General features: G+C 33.8%; 2 protein-coding genes across 4 annotated transcripts; one reads left to right on the top strand and one right to left on the bottom strand.

The window, feature by feature from the left end:
- Positions 1–824: 824 nt before the first annotated feature.
- On the top strand, positions 825–7470 carry LOC134725774 (ribulose-phosphate 3-epimerase-like). 2 transcript variants are annotated; one of them, XM_063589926.1, is made up of 2 exons: positions 825–899; positions 6370–7470. In XM_063589926.1, the coding sequence occupies exon 2, from the start codon at positions 6393–6395 to the stop codon at positions 7089–7091; it is 699 nt and encodes a 232-aa protein (XP_063445996.1). In that variant the 5' UTR covers positions 825–899; positions 6370–6392; the 3' UTR covers positions 7092–7470. The 2 variants fall into 2 exon arrangements, with proteins under 2 accessions (XP_063445996.1, XP_063445997.1); XM_063589927.1 differs by having other exon boundaries at positions 860–899; positions 6376–7470.
- Positions 7471–14360: 6890 nt separating this feature from the next.
- LOC134725775 (uncharacterized) lies at positions 14361–17662 on the bottom strand. 2 transcript variants are annotated; one of them, XM_063589928.1, is made up of 2 exons: positions 17444–17662; positions 14361–15418 (listed from the first exon to the last, which is right to left on the bottom strand). In XM_063589928.1, the coding sequence occupies exon 2, from the start codon at positions 15288–15290 to the stop codon at positions 14424–14426; it is 867 nt and encodes a 288-aa protein (XP_063445998.1). In that variant the 5' UTR covers positions 15291–15418; positions 17444–17662; the 3' UTR covers positions 14361–14423. The 2 variants fall into 2 exon arrangements, with proteins under 2 accessions (XP_063445998.1, XP_063445999.1); XM_063589929.1 differs by lacking the exon at positions 17444–17662 and adding an exon at positions 16276–16469.
- Between the last annotated feature and the right edge of the window lie 588 nt (positions 17663–18250).

Here is an 18250-nt window from a genome sequence, read left to right on the forward strand (position 1 = left end):
AGACACAGGCCAGTAAAAAAACAAGTTAGGAATGGGTTAGGAAATTTGCATGCTGTTAGAAATGGCCAAAGGAATATCACTGTCCAGATGAGGACACATAAAATCTGATTTTAGTCTTAAATTAAAGTATAGAAAACTGATCACAATATATTCCTGTTTTTAAGACAGGGTTGATCTGATCTTGACCTCATAGATTTGTATTTTCAAAATGAATATCCTTGCGGAAAAGAATAACCATGCATAATGCAAAAACAATTCCATGCAGAAAAGCAAAAAAGAAAAAGAAAAGAGAAATGTCAGATAAAAATGAAAAGTGAATATGAGCGAAATAAGAGTTATTTACCAATCCATGATGACATGCTTAACTTCACAATATTATATAGGAGTAACTTGATGGGTGTCACTTGTGTAGCAGGATCTGCTACCACTTCTAGAGCACCTGAGCTAAACCCCTGGTTTTAGGTCAGATTTATATATGTCGCTCAGTCTATAGCTGTCTGTACTGATATTCCTCTTTTCATCATTTTCCTCTCTTCTGGTACATATTTTCATTAGGGTAAGTTTTAAATAGTTCTGCCAAATTGAGGTTTTTACTTTAATTCGTGGTTCTCTGAACATGAAAGGATGTTGTCCAGTTGACTATTGTATTCTTAATTTTGCTTTATATTTTCTTATTATGCAGAATTTGAGTAAATCTTGGACAAATATATTATGACAGGTTCACACATTTGCTATACTGTGACCAAAATGGATACAGTTTCTCGATCCTAGTTGATAAACGGCGGTGCTCTTACATAGGAGTTTCTTGCGTAGACAGGAAAAAGTTTTAAACATTGATTTACAGTTTCTTTCCCTTCTCACTGTTGGTTCCTGCTTATTGAAAATTTCCTGTAAAAACGGTATGTCTTATTTAAAGGGATAGAACAAAAACGTTAACTTGTAGTCATGTTTTAGCATTTGCTATTTAACTTAATCTGTTAAAGAGCTGCTGACTTCAATGATCAGATTTCTACATATATATCTTCTAAATTAAAAATAAATTATGTGCATATGTAACGGTTTATTTTTTCCTCTGTGATATTTTATCCTGAGGATGATTTGTCCCGTTATTTTTTTTCCAGGCATGGTATTTCACAGGTTGATTTTTTCTAGAGGAGTGAAAATCTATCTGTGTTATGCGGATAGTATGTACCGGTATATATTTGCTGTACTATATTTACAGAACCGTGTGAAATAGAGTCCCCTTAACTACTTTGTATGTAACTCACAATCAATATATACCTGTCTATAATTATAAAATGTTTCACAAAGGTAGAACAAATTTGCATAATTTATCAAAGGGAGGTAATTATGAGGAATTCATAGTTTAAAGATATTAATATTATATATTTTTGAATCCATTTCATATTGAAATTTTTCCTTGAATCTTATTTTTTATATATTCATTTATATAAAAAGATGACTTACAACTTGATTTAATAACACACAGATAACATTTCACAGGTAAATACTATCCAGCTGTTAAACATGCTTTTGTTCCAATATATTGTTATGCTATGATATATCTGATTTACATATAATTAACAACTACATCTTTGTCCCCAGACAAAACTATTAATATAGTTAAAAATATCATCATACTCAAATTCTTCTATTACTGTTAACAGTAGTCATGGTAGTAATGCAACTATATTTCTACCATACTTATAAATTGTTTATATTTGTACTGAGATCTGAAAACAACTCACTTTTACATATATTATCATATATTTCACTAACCTGTCCTTATTTAATCATGATATTATTTTCACAATTACGATCTTTGAAATTACTTCTGGGTTTCTTCCCTATGATTCATGATAATTTTCTTTTTAAAAGGATGATATTGACTTGAATATTTCAGGAAATTTTTTCAAAGATAATTTGTGAAATTTTCATTTCCCATTATATATACATTTTTTTTTAACTATTTCGCTTTAATTCAAATACACTAAATATTAATATTTCATAGTTTTTTAAATGATAAGTTTTTCTTGAGTTATCTACACAGATAGAATTTCACGGCAAAGGAAAAAATATCCCAGGGAAATATTTTCCTCCGGATAATAAAATAACAACAACTACTGTGAAATTTTTACCTCCGGATCAAATTTCACCCGGATATAATTTTGCTTTACACATACAGTTTTACATACAAAACATGTATGATAACAATCCACAAAACAAAAAAACCCACTATGGTTTTCTTTTTTTCATCCTCTTCTTTAAGTTTTCCAGTCTTCCACTGTTTCATCTGAATAAAGATGATACATCATGTACATAACTGGTGTATTAGTTCAAGATTAGTCTTGACGTCCATCGTTTGTTTTGCAAGACAAGCTGGGTCCATAGGACATGAGGGCTTGCCCATATAAAAAAATGGATATGTGCCCATCCCAAATGTCAAATGGATGGGCTCAGCATGCTTTTTGGGCAGAATGACAGCATACACCTTATCGCTATTTAGTCCATTCCGGGGAAAACAGTCATTCATACAACTTCCTGTTTGGGTCAGCGGCTGAAAAATGGAGGTCATCAGTAGTGAGCTGAGGGAGAAAAAACTTTAGAAAGTGATCCTCAAGAAACTTTGATATAGTATGATCCATTTTTTTCGAAATTAAAATTGAAGTAAAAAAATATTTTGTTTTAAGTATTTACGGTACTTTAAACAGATCTCATTAAAAAGTATCATGCATGGTGAATTGTTCAAACAGGGTCCCAGATAGCTTCAACTGGATGAAAAAGTTGTGCAATTTTAGAACTTATCCGGAATGGAATAAATAGCGATTAGGTGTATTGAATCCCTTTTAATTGGGCCTTAATTACAATGTAATTTGTTCATTTTTTCTTAATATATATGTATAACAACACTTATGTTTTCCATCAGTGACCTATAGTCCAAAAGTTTGGAAACAGTCATATTTGCCAGTCTTGTCCCAAACTGAAAGCATTTTCCTACATTTGTCCTAAATGAGTATAAATTGGGATTTAGGTCAAATTTTATTTGTAAACAGAAATAATTTTGGTCATTTTGTTGAGATTGAGTTTTTTACTCGCAATTTGAACTTGTTTTTGTTTTGTTATCCCTTTCCTGTAATAGAACTGCCACTTCAGACTATAGTGTTATAATCCCAAAGACCCTCCTAATAACTATATTAATGCCTCGGGGAAATTTTGGCTAATCATTGCTAATCTCTTTACCTGCGTTTTTAATTCACACCCAGCTAATAATCACAAGCTCAGAACTAATAAAAAAAAAATTGTATAACAACTGTCTTCATTATTTAATTAATTTTCAGCTAAAACAATTGTAAATTCTGATATAAAATTAAAATAAAACTTGATTTAATTTTTCGTAGAAAAAGTATTGTTTCACTACTAACACATGTTTTCTATGTTATATGCATGCTTGAAATTCTCTTCTGCAGATTAGACACTAAATTGTAAATTCAAAATGATTTCATGCTAAGTAAAGCAAGTTTTATTACAACTCTTATCAATAATATTCAAACACTATCTAAGGTTAAAAAAAAATGAAAAGCCAATGCTTTCCTGTGAATTTGATAAACAAAACTAATCCCAGAAATGAGTCCGGAATTGCTAGTTTTGGTATTGTTGACAAAACATCCAGTTTAAATTTTATCTTCAAAATGGAAAGAGACATCAGCAATGTCTGAGAAAGTTATCGTTTTCCGTCATAAAAACATTTCATTTTCAAAGTGTTGCCTTCCCTTAATTTGCTTTTGAACAATTTTTATGAAAATGGTAGGAAAATTCATGAAGTAAATGCAATACAACACTTAAAACAAGTTTGTTGATGCTACTAGTATGAGCATACTCAGTAATGTTATTTTGACAATCTTTTTTTATACGACCGCAAATTTTGAAAAAATTTTCGTCGTATATTGCTATCACGTTGGCGTCGTCGTCGTCGTCGGCGTCGTCGTCGTCGTCCGAATACTTTTAGTTTTCGCACTCTAACTTTAGTAAAAGTGAATAGAAATCTATGAAATTTTAACACAAGGTTTATGACCATAAAAGGAAGGCTGGTATTGATTTTGGGAGTTTTGGTCCCAATATTTTAGGAATTAGGGGCCAAAAAGGGCCCAAATAAGCATTTTCTTGGTTTTCGCACTATAACTTTAGTTTAAGTTAATAGAAATCTATGAAATTTTGACACAAGGTTTATGACCACAAAAGAAAGGTTGGGATTGATTTTGGGAGTTTTGGTTTCAACAGTTTAGGAATGAGGGGCCAAAAAAGGGTCCAAATAAGCATTATTCTTGGTTTTCGCACAATAACTTTAGTTAAAGTAAATAGAAATCAATGAAATTTAAACACAATGTTTATGACCACAAAAGGAAGGTTGGTATTGATTTTGGGAGTTTCAGTCCCAACAGTTTAGGAATTAGGGGCCAAAAAGGGACCCAAATAAGCATTTTTCTTGGTTTTTGCACCATAGCGTTAGTATAAGTAAATAGAAATCTATGAAATTTAAACACAAGGTTTATGACTATAAAAGGAAGGTTGGTATTGATTTTGGGAGTTTTGGTCCCAACAGTTAAGGAAATAGGGGCCCAAAGGGTCCAAAATTAAACTTTGTTTTGATTTGCATCAAAATTGAATAATTGGGGTTCTTTAATATGCCGAATCTAACTGTGTATGTAGATTCTTAATTTTTGGTCCCGTTTTCAAATTGGTCTACATTAAGGTCCAAAGGGTCCAAAATTAAACTTAGTTTGATTTTAACAAAAATTGAAACCTTGGGGTTCTTTGATATGCTGAATCTAAAAATGTACTTAGATTTTTGATTATTGGCCCAGTTTTCAAGTTGGCCCAAATCGAGGTCCAAAATTAAACATTGTTTGATTTCATCAAAAATTGAATAATTGGGGTTCTTTGATATGCCAAATCTAACTGTGTATGTAGATTCTTAATTTTTGGTCCAGTTTTAAAATTGGTCTAAATTAAAGTGCAAAGGGTCCAAAATTAAACTAAGTTTGATTTTAACAAAAATCAAATTCTTGGGCCTCTTTGATATGCTGAATCTAAACATGTACTTAGATTTTTGATTATGGGCCCAGTTTTCAAGTTGGTCCAAATCAGTATCTAAAATTATTATATTAAGTATTGTGCAATAGCAAGTCTTTTCAATTGCACAATATTGTGCAATGGCAAGAAATATCTAATTTCACAATATTGTGAAATAGCAAATTTTTTTTAATTAAGAGTTATCTTTCTTTGTCCAGTAAAGTAAGCAAGAAATATCTGCAAGAATTTTTTTTAATTGGAGTTATCTTTCTTTGTCCAGAATCAACTTAAATCTTTGTTATATACAATATACAATGTATATTCACTTTTTACTACCAACTGATAAATTTAAATTATCTTTACCATTCAGTGATAACAAGCAGTTTTTTTACATCTTAATATTTTATGATGTATTTAAATGAGTAGTAATTGTTGCAAACTCCATTAGAATATTTTAATTGAAATTAGTTTTGGAATAAGGGAAAGGGGGATGTGATTAAAAAATTGGGTTCAATTTTTCTCATTTGAAATTTCATAAATAAAAAGAAAATTTCTTCAAACATTTTTTTGAGAGGATTAATATTCAACAGCATAGTGAATTGCTCTAAGAGAAAACATAAATTTTAAGTTCATTTGAATACATTCATTCTGTGTCAGAAACCTATGCTGTGTCAACTATTTAATCACAATCCAAATTTAGAGCGGAATCCAGCTTGAATGTTGTGTCCATACTTGCCCCAACTGTTCAGGGTTCAACCTCTGCGGTCGTATAAAGCTACGCCCTGCGGAGCATCTGGTTTTAAAAAGGTACCAACTTTTAAGTTATCTCAAAAAGGCCGAAATTAGATGAAAAAAATTCTGGATCCTTGATTATACCTGTACATAGTCAAATATATGTTATCAACAGTTGACATCCTAGGGGCTAGGGTGAAATTTAAAATATCAGGGCAGGAGTTTTGAGTAAAAGAAAAGGCAGAACAAATGCAGGATGAGACACTTTGCAAAAAGAGTCAAGATGACAATTTATGTACAAAAAAGTTTGTGAAACTAATAAAAAAAATAGACAGGAAGGAAAAAAGTGGAAAATATAAAGGCAGGACAGAGATGACAACTTAAAAAAAAAATGCCTACCCCCCAAAAAAATTCAAATGGTAGCTCCCAATACTTAAATAAATGTGTCATGACATTGGTGAAATATCACTTTGAATAAATGGTTAACATTGTTTAAAAATAATTTTTCATCTAATACTTTGTAATAATAAAAAAAAATCTGTATTTTTCATTTTGTATTATTTTCAGTTATAGAACTTTCCAGTCACTCGATGTCTACACCAAGGAAATGTTTGAGTGGAAAAATTGGTCCTTCAATTCTGAATTCTGACCTTTCTAACCTGGCTTCAGAATGTCAAAGAATGCTAGATTGTGGTGCAGATTATCTTCATTTAGATGTTATGGATGGTCATTTTGTACCAAATTTAACTTTTGGCCACCCAATTGTTAAATGTCTCAGACCCAAAATGCCAAATGCGATGTTTGAAATGCATATGATGGTAGAGCCTGCAGAAAGATGGATTGAGGATATGGCAGCCAGTGGAGCAAATATGTATACATTTCATTATGAAGCAACACAGGATGTTCCTGGATGTGTTCGGAAAATAAAGGAGGCTGGCATGAAGGCTGGAATAAGTATTAAACCTGGTACTAAAGTTGAGGTTTTGGATCCATTTATTGACCTTGTAGACACAGTTTTGATAATGACAGTTGAACCAGGTTTTGGAGGTCAAAAATTCATGACAGACATGATGCCTAAAATAGAATATTTGAGAGAGCATTTTAGTGATTTAGATATAGGTGTAGATGGTGGAGTTAGTTTGGATACAATTCAAATGTGTGCAAATGCAGGTGCTAATATGATTGTTTCTGGAAGTGCATTAATGAAGAGTGATAATCCAAGGGAAGTAATGCAAACTTTGAGGAACACAGTGGAGGATTCAATACAAAAATCTCAACTTGAACGATAAACTTAGCAGCTAGCTAAGCCATTTTAATTTGAAATGTTTTATTTTCATACTAGAACCTGATCACAATGAAGCATATTCTATAATTTGACAATGCATTAGTGACAATCTATAGATTTGGTCTCTATTGGTAACAAAATTATTCCTCTATATTGATAGGTTCTTTGAACATGTTAAATGGTGTTCTGAAAATATTGAAAAATTGATCAAATAAGATTTTAATAAATTTGTTTGTTATCTCAATTGTACCAATGGATGACCAGATATTTCCAGCAAGCATAATATTAAATGATGCTTTATAGAATGTTCTTCCTGTGGTATTTTTTTGTTATTTTGTAACTTTATTTTTGAAAAAACACACCCAAACACATCATTTGAATAACTGTTTTGTTGTTTTTAAGCATCAATTCAAGGTGAGTATTAATTTTCAGTCAACAAATACTTTTGGAATTGTTATGCAGTTTGAATGAAAAAATGTAGGTGTGGAATGGTTGCAAATTAGACAGCTATCCACCATAGACCAAAAGAAAAACTGCAAATATGCATGTCACTGTACTGCCTCCAAGGTTGTTTATTTAATATTATCTCCTGTTGGTTGTGAAGTAAAATCAGTCCATCACATTCAATTATCATCTTTTGAACCTTTTGATTGCACTTTCAGCAAAGTCCCTATCATGACTAATATTTATTTTGTGGAAGACAGTTTTTGGTCAAAGATTGCATAAAATGCATTCAAAACCCTATTGAACTGACCAATCCTAACTGACTTATATCTAAATCTCTTAAGGTATATCACTACTTTTGAGATACACAAAATTAATTGCATTGATCATTACATTTTAAACATCCTATCCATGAACATTTCCAAAACAATTATCAATGAAATATATGCTCAGATATTCAAATTAAAAAATGTCAGGAAAATTAGATAGCTTTTGATTGGTTTAGGAATCTAATATCTGTTCTAAAAATATCAATGATGTCATTCTCAAAGTAATCTTAAAATTGGAGTTATCTTTCTTTATCCATAATGTACTTGAATCAAGTACAACCAAAATGATCACTGATGAATTCAATCAATATGTATCCTTCAGTGCTTACACACACTTTGACTATTGTTGCAGAGAGGCGATAGTGCCTGAAGAGAACTTTTGAACTTTGGCATGCAAACTGATAATCCTTGTCAGTCAAGGGCACCTGCCACATACAGGGTTCACTCACAACATCACTGTAGGCAGGCTAGTGATATAATTGTTGACTTAGCATCTCAGCCACTGTGGTCCCTTTTTGTTTTGACAGTGTTGCATTTGTAAAGGTAGCATTGAAGAGCCTTCATAATCCAGATCAAGCATTCCAATTATGGCTTGATTGTTTCCTTGATAGAGGGATGCTACTAAAAAGGATGCTATTTAAAGAGTTTTTAGTTGGGAGTTGTATGAAATTTCTATAGAAACTAGATGACAACATATGTTTCAAATGTAACCAATTACATCCTCTTTTCCTCAAATTTTATTTACCAAATTAGACGTACATGTATCACTCGGAACCACATGTGGAACAGGATTGGCTAGCCCTTCTAACATTGTCTAAAGCAACAGATATCACCCATGGTTATTGCTGGTTTTTATTTGTCATTTGAATGTGTGGGTTTTTTTGCCATGGCTTGTCAAGTTTTTCCAACTAATGAATTTGAATTTTCATTTGGTACTTTTCATAGAAATAAGATGATGTGGTATGAGTGCCAATAAGACAACTCTTCATTCAGCTCTCTTTGAAAGGAAAGGTTGTTTTGGGGTTTATTTTCCTTTAGAAACTTGAGAAAAGGATTATTTTTGTATGGAAAAATGTGTGAAAGAACTACATGTACCTGTATACTAAAATATTGAAAAATGTTATAAGATTGGTTATTCTTGTGGGAAGATAAATTCAAATGCTATCTGTCAATTTACCTGCAGCTAATACAAGGCTTATTTGAATTTTTAATTGATTGCATAGACGTTTAAGACTTATTTTCTTACTGATGCATGACTTTGAAATGATCACTATTACAGACCTTTCTGATAGGGCATGGAAGTAATATTACTTCCATGGATAGGGCAAGGCGAACTGCCATCGATGATATACGTTATTCTTCCGAAAATCTTAAAACGGATAATGACGTACATTATACACATTTATATGGTTCAATCTTATTAAAATATTGATCTCTGAATTCGTTATTCTGCATTTGTAGTATAACGAAATCAGAGATCAATATTTTAATTAGATTGTTATGTGGTTTTAATAGTTGACTTTTCCAGAGGAAATAATTTCTCTAATGCTTATATGTTTTATTATTATAAAGAGCTAATGTTGTTTTTTTCACATTAAGCACGTTTAAAAATTAACAGGCTTGCTATTATTGTTTGTTGTTTTTGCCATTTTGTTTCTATTTTAATCTCAACTGGCCCAAAGGGTCAAATGAGCTTTTCTCATCACTTGGCGTCCGTCTTCCGTCGTCGTTAGCTTTTACAAAAATCTTCTCCTCTAAAACTACTGAGTCAAATTCAACCAAACTTGGCCACAATCATCATTAGGGTATCTAGTTTAAAATGTATGTTCGATGACCTGGCCCGCCTACCAAGATGGCGACCATGGCTAAAAATAACACATAGGGATAAAATGTAGATTTTGGCTTATAACATCTCAAAAACCAAAGCATTTAGAGCAAATCTGACATGAGGTTATGTTGTTCATTCAGACAAGATCTATCAGCCCTGAAACTTTTACAGTAATTATGTTCGGCAAAATAATATCGACAGATAATTCGCATATGTCACACTATGGGATATCATCCAACACTATACAATGAATTTCGGCATGGCTCACTCAGCGACACCAGAGAGTATGTCTAGATGGAGAAGCCAGTGAGAACAAACCAGGATTTCCACAGCTAGGGTACAGTATTGGGACCACTTTGTTTCCTTACATATATTAACGATATGGGAGAAACAATCTCATCAAAATCAACCCTACGTCTATTCGCTGACGACTCACTACTTTATATATCAATCAATGTTAGTGAGGACAGTTTACAACTTCGACACGATCTGACGGAACTAACCAAATGGCCGTAGAGATGGCAGATGACATTCCATCCAGCTAAATGCTATACACACTTAGAGTATCAAGAGTGAAAACACAACAATAGAAGAGTATGAAATGTTGGGACAACAACTATCCACAGTCCACCAATATCTATACCTCGGAGTCCAATTATCAGAAGATCTCAGTTGGGATCCTCACATCAAAAAAGTCATCACAAAATCCAATCGAGTACTAGGATTTATAAGACGCAACATCTGGAAGTGTCAACAAGAGTTAGACATCAAAGCGCAGGCATATACATCGCTAGTGTGCCCACATCTTGAGTACGCCTTCACTGTTTGAGACCCATATCGAAAACACTACATTGACTCACTAGAAATGGTCCTAAGAAGAGCTGTCAGATTTGCGACATCAACATACAGTCGGGAACCAGGGACAGTAACAAACATCATGACAACTCTAGAATGGCAAACGCTAGAATCTAGACGGAAACCTAGTAGACTGAGCATGTTCTACAAAGCCACACATGGAAAGGCGGTGGTTAACATAGTTACATACCATCATACGTGAGAAGACCATCTACCTCAACTAGACAATACCATTCAGAAAAATTTACTCAGATCAGTACGTCCAAAGATGCTACAAATACAGCTATATACCACGCACCATCACCGACTGGAACAGTCTGCCTCTTGAAGCCTTCCAAGCTACACAGTAACCAGTAAACAGAAACCACCTGATTTTATCCAATTTTAATTGCACTTGTAAATACTGAGCACGCAGGTTGACGTTTGCACAGCAGTATCTGCGTTATGGATTTCCACTGCAGATGAATAATATAGATGTAGATGTAGATGAAATGCCCAAAAAGGTCAATTAAGACGTTCTTGCCCTTTGAAGTAAATTTTTGTTATCTTACAAGAATATTCTCCTCTGAAACTTCTGAGACAAATATAACAAAACTTAGTCACAATCATCATTAGAGTATCTTGTAAAAGAATGTGTCCAAAGACCCCATCTGCAAACCTAAAAGAGGGACGAAAGCTACCAAAGGGACAGTCAAACTCATAAATCTAAAACAAACTGACAACGCCATGGCTAAAAATGAAATACAAAACACAAACAATATTACACATGCCACAACATAGAAAATTAAAGAATAAACAACACGAACCCCACCAAAAAGGGGTTGATCGCTGGTGCTTCGGAAGGGTAAGCAGATCCTGCTCCACATGTGGCACCCGTCGTGTTGCTTATGTGATAACAAATCCGGTAAATAGTATAATTCGATAGGTCACATTCATGAAAGGGAAGGGGATTGTAGTTCCGACGTAAGGAACATATCCGATATCATTTTTGAAACGGTTATTCCATAGCGGTCAACCAACTCGTGATGGCGTCCGTAAAATTTACGAAGGGATGATTTCAATTTCACCATTTGGAACTCTTGGTTTAATAGCTTCCTTGTGAGCAGCAACCCTCTATCAAGAAAATCATGATAGGAAATGCAAGCACGGGAATATCGTATCAATTGGGAGATATATACCCCGTATGCAGGTGCTGCAGGAATGTTGCTACTTAGAAATGGAAAGTTCACAATTGGAAAGCTGAAATCATCTCTTTTTTGGTAAAGTTTTGTTTTCAATCGACCCTCATTAAAAGAGAACATAGGAATAGAAGCAGTTTTTGGCTTATATTTCCGGAACTAAAGCATTTAGGGTGATTTGTACAATGGCTAAACATGTTCATCAGGTTTAGATCTATCTGTTTTGAAATTTTCAGATGAATCAAACAACCTGTTGTTGTGTTTCTGTCCCTGAATTGGTAATTGTAAGGACATTTTGCAGTTTTTGGTTATTAACTTGAATTTAACACATGACATGGGTAAAAACTCTTTGTTCTTGTTGTGCTGTAATCTAGATAATGGACAGCAAATGTGTGCATAAATTACCTCAGATATACTGCACAGTTCAAATATATTTTTACCATTTAGGAGCGGTTCCTGGATTTTGAAAGGGGCGCTATATTCTATAAAAGTAAAAATATATCACCGAGTAAAGCGAGACTAAAAACAACTTTCACGACCACAGGCACTTGTCTCAAAAATAAACATTCAGGAATATTTCTTTAGACAAGTGCCTGTGTTCACGACGTTATGCTAAAACACGACACTTTGTCCAATCCAAGGGTGAACGATTTATTCACCCCCACATCAGAATCCGTCATCTGCCTCAAAATTACGACAAAGTTGAACTTTGTACAAACATATTAGTTTTAAAATTTAATAGGAAAAAAGAAAAGTTTTCTCATTCCTTTTTTTTTTTTTTATCTAAGCTGGGACATTAAATATTTCATCATATGTTGTGTACATCGTAAATCTTAATCCAGTGTTTAAAGTCAGAAAGATAGTTTAAACAATTTTTGGTAATTTCTGCCAAAAAAGAATGTATCTAAGAATATCCGAATTACAGAAATTTTCGTCTGATTTGGATTAGTCTTTGAGACTCAATGGAATTAAAACGACTTTTTGAATATCTATTCGGTATATAAAGTGACTATTTCTGGCTCGAATTTAATCAGATCGGCTGGATCATATTTAAGTTTGTTTCAAAACAGGGGAATAAATAAAGGCAACAGTAGTATACCGCTGTTCAAAACTCACAAATCCATGGACATAAAACAAAATCGGGGTAACAAACCAAAACCGAGGGAAACGGAATAAGCTTGCGATCAATCAGACTTCATTTAGATGGACACTTTAAAAGACACGACAAAAGAGATGATTTCAGCTTTCCAATTGTAAACTTTCCATTTCCGAGTAGCAACATTCCAGCAGCACCAGCGTACGGGGTATATATCTCCCAATTGATACGATATTCCCGTGCTTGCATTTCCTATCATGATTTTCTTGATAGAGGGTTACTGCTCACAAGGAAGCTATTAAACCAAGAGTTCCAAATGGTGAAGTTGAAATCATCCCTTCGTAAATTTTACGGACGTTGGTTGACCGTTATGGAATAACCGTTTCACAAATGATATCGGATATGTTCCTTACGTCGTAACTACAATCCCCTTCCCTTTCATGAATTTGACCTACCGAATTAGACTATTTACCGGATTTGTAATCACATAAGCAACACGACGGGTGCCGCATGTGGAGCAGGATCTGCTTACCCTTCCGGAGCACCTGAGATCACCCCTAGTTTTTGGTGGGGTTCGTGTTGTTTATTCTTTAGTTTTCTATGTTGTGTCATGTGTACTATTATTTTTCTGTTTGTCTTTTTCATTTTTAGCCATGGCGTTGTCAGTTTGTTTTGGATTTATGAATTTGACTGTCCCTTTGGTATCTTTCGTCCCTCTTTTAAAATTAATACAGGAGTAGTTGAAATGTGTGGGGTGGGGAGTAAACGATTGGAAAGAGAAACGTATTTTCCATTTATCTTACATTTTAAATTAAGTTAATATAACATCTTCCTCGGTTCATCTTTCTCTAAGCATATCATTAATATCATTATCATTATCATATATAATCATACATAATAAAAAAGTTAATTTATAACTTACCAAAGTCATATTTCCCCGTTCCTTTGACCTACAAGACACTTTCCTATGATCCGTTGATGACGGAAATCGTCCTCATTTCTACAACGTTCACGTAAATTGATGACTCTATGTGTTAAAACAGTTATTGCCCAATCAAATCGGTATATTCGATTTAATTTGCACGGCTCGTGTGATCCTTTAACTCGAACTCATAAGGGTCACACAAACTGTGCAAATGAATTGAATATACCGTGTTGCTTGGTCAATAACTATAACATCATTATAGATAGAAATAAAATGTAAACAGCAATAACGTTCAGCAAACAAATATAAATAAGTCAACATGACCAAATTGGTCAATTGACCCCATAAGGAGATATTGCCCTTTTACGTAAATTTTTAACAATTTTTCATAAATTTTTATAATCTTTTACAAAAGTCTTCTAAAACTATTTAGCAAGATTATAACGTTGCATTATTTCATGTATCAATTGTCTATAAAATATCAGGTGAGCGACAAAGACTCCATTGATCCTCTCCTTTTTATCACTCAACCAACATACTAACATATTCAAAAAGGGGATATCTAGTAAGAAAAAGAGATAAATAAATGTCATTTCTCATTAGCATATACTTCAAAAGTTCATTGACAAAGTTTTTTTTATTAGAACAAATATATCCTCACTTTGAATATTAATTTATTTACTATACAGTTATCTCAGAAGATTTCTTCACTAAACGCCGAGCAATCATTTGTTGCTTCACAACACCTGAAAACGATAGTTTACATTCCTTCACAAAAGTCTGAATTTTTGCACCCATATCTACTTTTCTGATTCCATTTCCTGGAAGCTTGTGTAAAGACTCGATACTCTTGACAATTTCACGAACAGATCTTTTGTTTTTTCCTTCAACATACGCTGGCGACAATGACTTTTCCAAAAATGAATACCTTGGATCATTAGTTAGTCCCGGTATAGCGCCACCAAATTTACTGAACTTATTTGTCTTTGTTAGTTTTGATCCTGTAAGATGATAACCCATGGGCGTTGAAGCTTTCAGAACTCGGCATTCTGGTTTTCTTGATTGTGAGGGCATAAAATGTACAGTTCTTGCGCGTGAAGGGAGATCTCTTTCTCCTGTGTCATAGAATTCTGCATCGTTAAAGCGACGTAATCTCATGTCACCTTTCGCCGACATCATCGACTGTCGTGACACGGATGTTCCAAGACGACCTGGAGCAGACGACGCTGACATAACACGTGCTTTCATTGCATTGATTCGCTTAACTTTCTTATCCTGAAACTGCTGTTTTTCAAACGTAAATCGTGCAAGAAACTTATAACGTTCATTTCCGAGTTCAAATAATCTGGATCTGAGTAACCGTTCTTCTGTGACGTTCTCTGGGAGTATTCCCGACATTCTAGAATCTTTATGACTACTACGGTTCATAAAGTCATCAAAATCACTCTCTCCTTCCCGTTTGTGTTTTTCATTTATCCAGTCTTCAATATCTTTCATCACACCTCTTTTTCGGGTCTGCAAATTGTGATTTTTCATTATTTTACTCATTTTGGTGACTATCGGGTATTAGAACAAATATGTCTATATGTCTGTTCGGTATAATTCTATGATGTAAAATTATCTACACGCGCTCATCACATTAATCCTTGGTAGCTAAGTGTTCATAATGTAATTTTCTAAAAAAAAAAATTGATAAATTTAAATGAAAGTAAATCAAACTGCACATACAGCGGTTGTTAGTTTAATATTATCCCCTGTCTTGGTTGCTTATAAAGCATCGTCATTTTTTTGTGGTAAATTAATTTTAACATTAATCATGCATCTCAATGCACGATCATTACAGTTGCAGAAGATAGAAGTTTATTATAGAAATTAATGATTTTAAGTTCAGCAGTTAATTGAAAGACGTACTTAGCATTACAATTAATTTTACAACCGACATAAAAGAACCATTCGATTGCTTCAGTCTTCATGGGAAAGAGTTATTAAATATTTTACCGATTTTTGAATACTAGTAAATCCATTCCATCAAGGATTTATAAAAGGCATGAGAAAATTCTCCTACACAGACAGGACAGAAATATATTTGACATCATTTAACTTGTTATCGTTTTTAATATCAAACCTTTGTCAAAAACACAATGCCGAGTAAATGGTCGCTTTGTTTGTATAATTTAGATCAGGGTACGCAAAGACAAAAACAATTTTATACATTTGACATCGTTATCTTTAAAACTTAATTAATTTATTAAGTTATTCAAACTGTATGTCTAACTGGAGGTCTCATACTTTAAAAATCATCATCTGACTATTTTTGTCATCTTGTGCTGTGGGTCCGCTGTGTTGTGACATCGACGTCTTGGCCTAACGTTCTTTTCATACACAAATTTCGTTTTTTTATAAATAAAAATGTAGGACTAGTAAAGCTTAAATAAATGAAAAAACCTTTTCCAACTGAAGCCACTTGTAACTAGTTGTTGATGTGTAAGTATAGTCTGACCTGGTCCCTTGTTGTATGTCAGTCAAGTCTTACCTCGCCACTTGTTGATGTGTAAGTATAGTCTGACCTGTTCCCTTGTTGTATGTCAGTCAAGTCTTACCTCGCCACTTGTTGATGTGTTAGTATAGTCTGACCTGGTCCCTTGTTGTATGTCAGGCAAGTCTTACCTCGCCACTTGTTGATGTGTAAGTATTATCTGACCTGGTCCCTTGTTGTATGTCAGGCAAGTCTTACCTCGCCACTTGTTGATGTGTAAGTATAATCTGACCTGGTCCCTTGTTGTATTGTTAAGCTTTTACCTTTATACATTGGCTAGCGGTATAGGGGGAGGGTTGAGATCTCATAAACATGTTTAACCCCGCCGCAATTTTGCGCCTGTCCCAAGTCAGGAGCCTCTGGCCTTTGTTAGTCTTGTATGATTTTAAATTTTAGTTTCTTGTGTATTATTCGGAGTTTAGTATGACGTTCATTATCACTGTACTATTATGCATATTTTAGGGGCCAGCTGAAGGACACCTACGGGTGCGGGAATTCTCGCTACATTGAAGACCCATTGGTTGCCTTCGGCTGTTGTCTGCTCTATGGTCGGGTGGTTGTCGCTTTGACATATTCACCATTTCCTTTCTCAATTTTATAGTCTGACCTGGTCCCTTGTTGTATGTCAGGCAAGTCTTACCTCGCCACTTGTTGATGTGTAAGTATAATCTGACCTGGTCCCTGTTGTATGTCAGACAAGTCTTACCTCGCCACTTGTTGATGTGTAAGTATAGTCTGACCTGGTCTCTTGTTGTATGTCAGACAAGTCTTACCTCGCCACGTGTTGATGCGTGACCGCAGTCTTACTTTTCGACTTATTCAACTTTTTCTATAATACTTGTTGATGTTAAAAGAATCTCGTAAGTGGTGATAGCTGCCTTTTCGTGTGTGCGTGTGTGTTCTTTTTATCGAACGAGAATTTGATGCTGAAAATTGTCAGATATTTGTCGTATTTGCAACTCGTCAAGAATCGGTGCGATTAATGCCTTATCTTCCAGCGTTTATGTTTGTCTATCAAGATTGTATGGTAACTGAGCTGAATATGTCCTTTTGTCAAGACAACTCGCGAAGGTGTGTTGCTGTATCTTCATAACAAGCATACTTCTAGTATTATATATCAGAAGAAGCTAATTCTCAGAATATACTTTTCGTTAGAATTACTTACGTTTTATTTACTGCAACTGACATGATGGATACCATAGTTTATTTAATTTCACAACATAATCCCTCCATTGAAGTATATTCGGGTAAGGATGTTATCTCTAATTTTAAATTGACGGTGTTTAAATAAATGGAGTTCAATATTTAAAGAAATACCACATTGAAGAGGCAACAATACTATAATTTATCTGTCATTGTCTTTAACCTTTTGAATAGCAATTGTTCGTTCGACTAGTACATCGAATATTTAAATTCGGTTAATAATACAGTTACTACGGTGCGTACGTTGATAACGTAGATATAAGCTTGACAGATTTTCAATTTATAGTCGTATAGATAGACCAACTTGGTATTCCGCATTTAGGCGCAGGGGTACACACATACGTTTTTCTTTTGCTACTTTCCTTTTACATTTTCAATAATGATTTAATTACAAACTTAAGTCCTAATCCTCTTTTGTAGATTGTAACATAAATTGTTTTTTTTTTCCTTTGGATTTTATAATGAAATAGTTTGTTTGAAAAAAGTGATGATGGGGAAACTATGATATATTATCTGCAATTTGAAGTTGTACCAGACTTTGCTAATTAATAAAATTGAGAAAGGAAATGTGGAATGTGTCAAAGCGAAAGCAACCCGACCATAGAGCAGACAACAGCCGAATGCCACTCCAAAAACTAGAATCCAAAGGAAAGAAGGCGGGGCTTAGCTATGGTGCAACATATTCATTATCATGTTATTCCATGGCTGTAGCTCCACCCTTTTTTGAAAAAGCATCCGCCTCTAAAATATTTAGGAGACTTAAAACGTA

Source organism: Mytilus trossulus, chromosome 7, assembly GCF_036588685.1.
Source record: "Mytilus trossulus isolate FHL-02 chromosome 7, PNRI_Mtr1.1.1.hap1, whole genome shotgun sequence".
Taxonomy (NCBI): Eukaryota; Metazoa; Mollusca; class Bivalvia; order Mytilida; family Mytilidae; genus Mytilus; species Mytilus trossulus.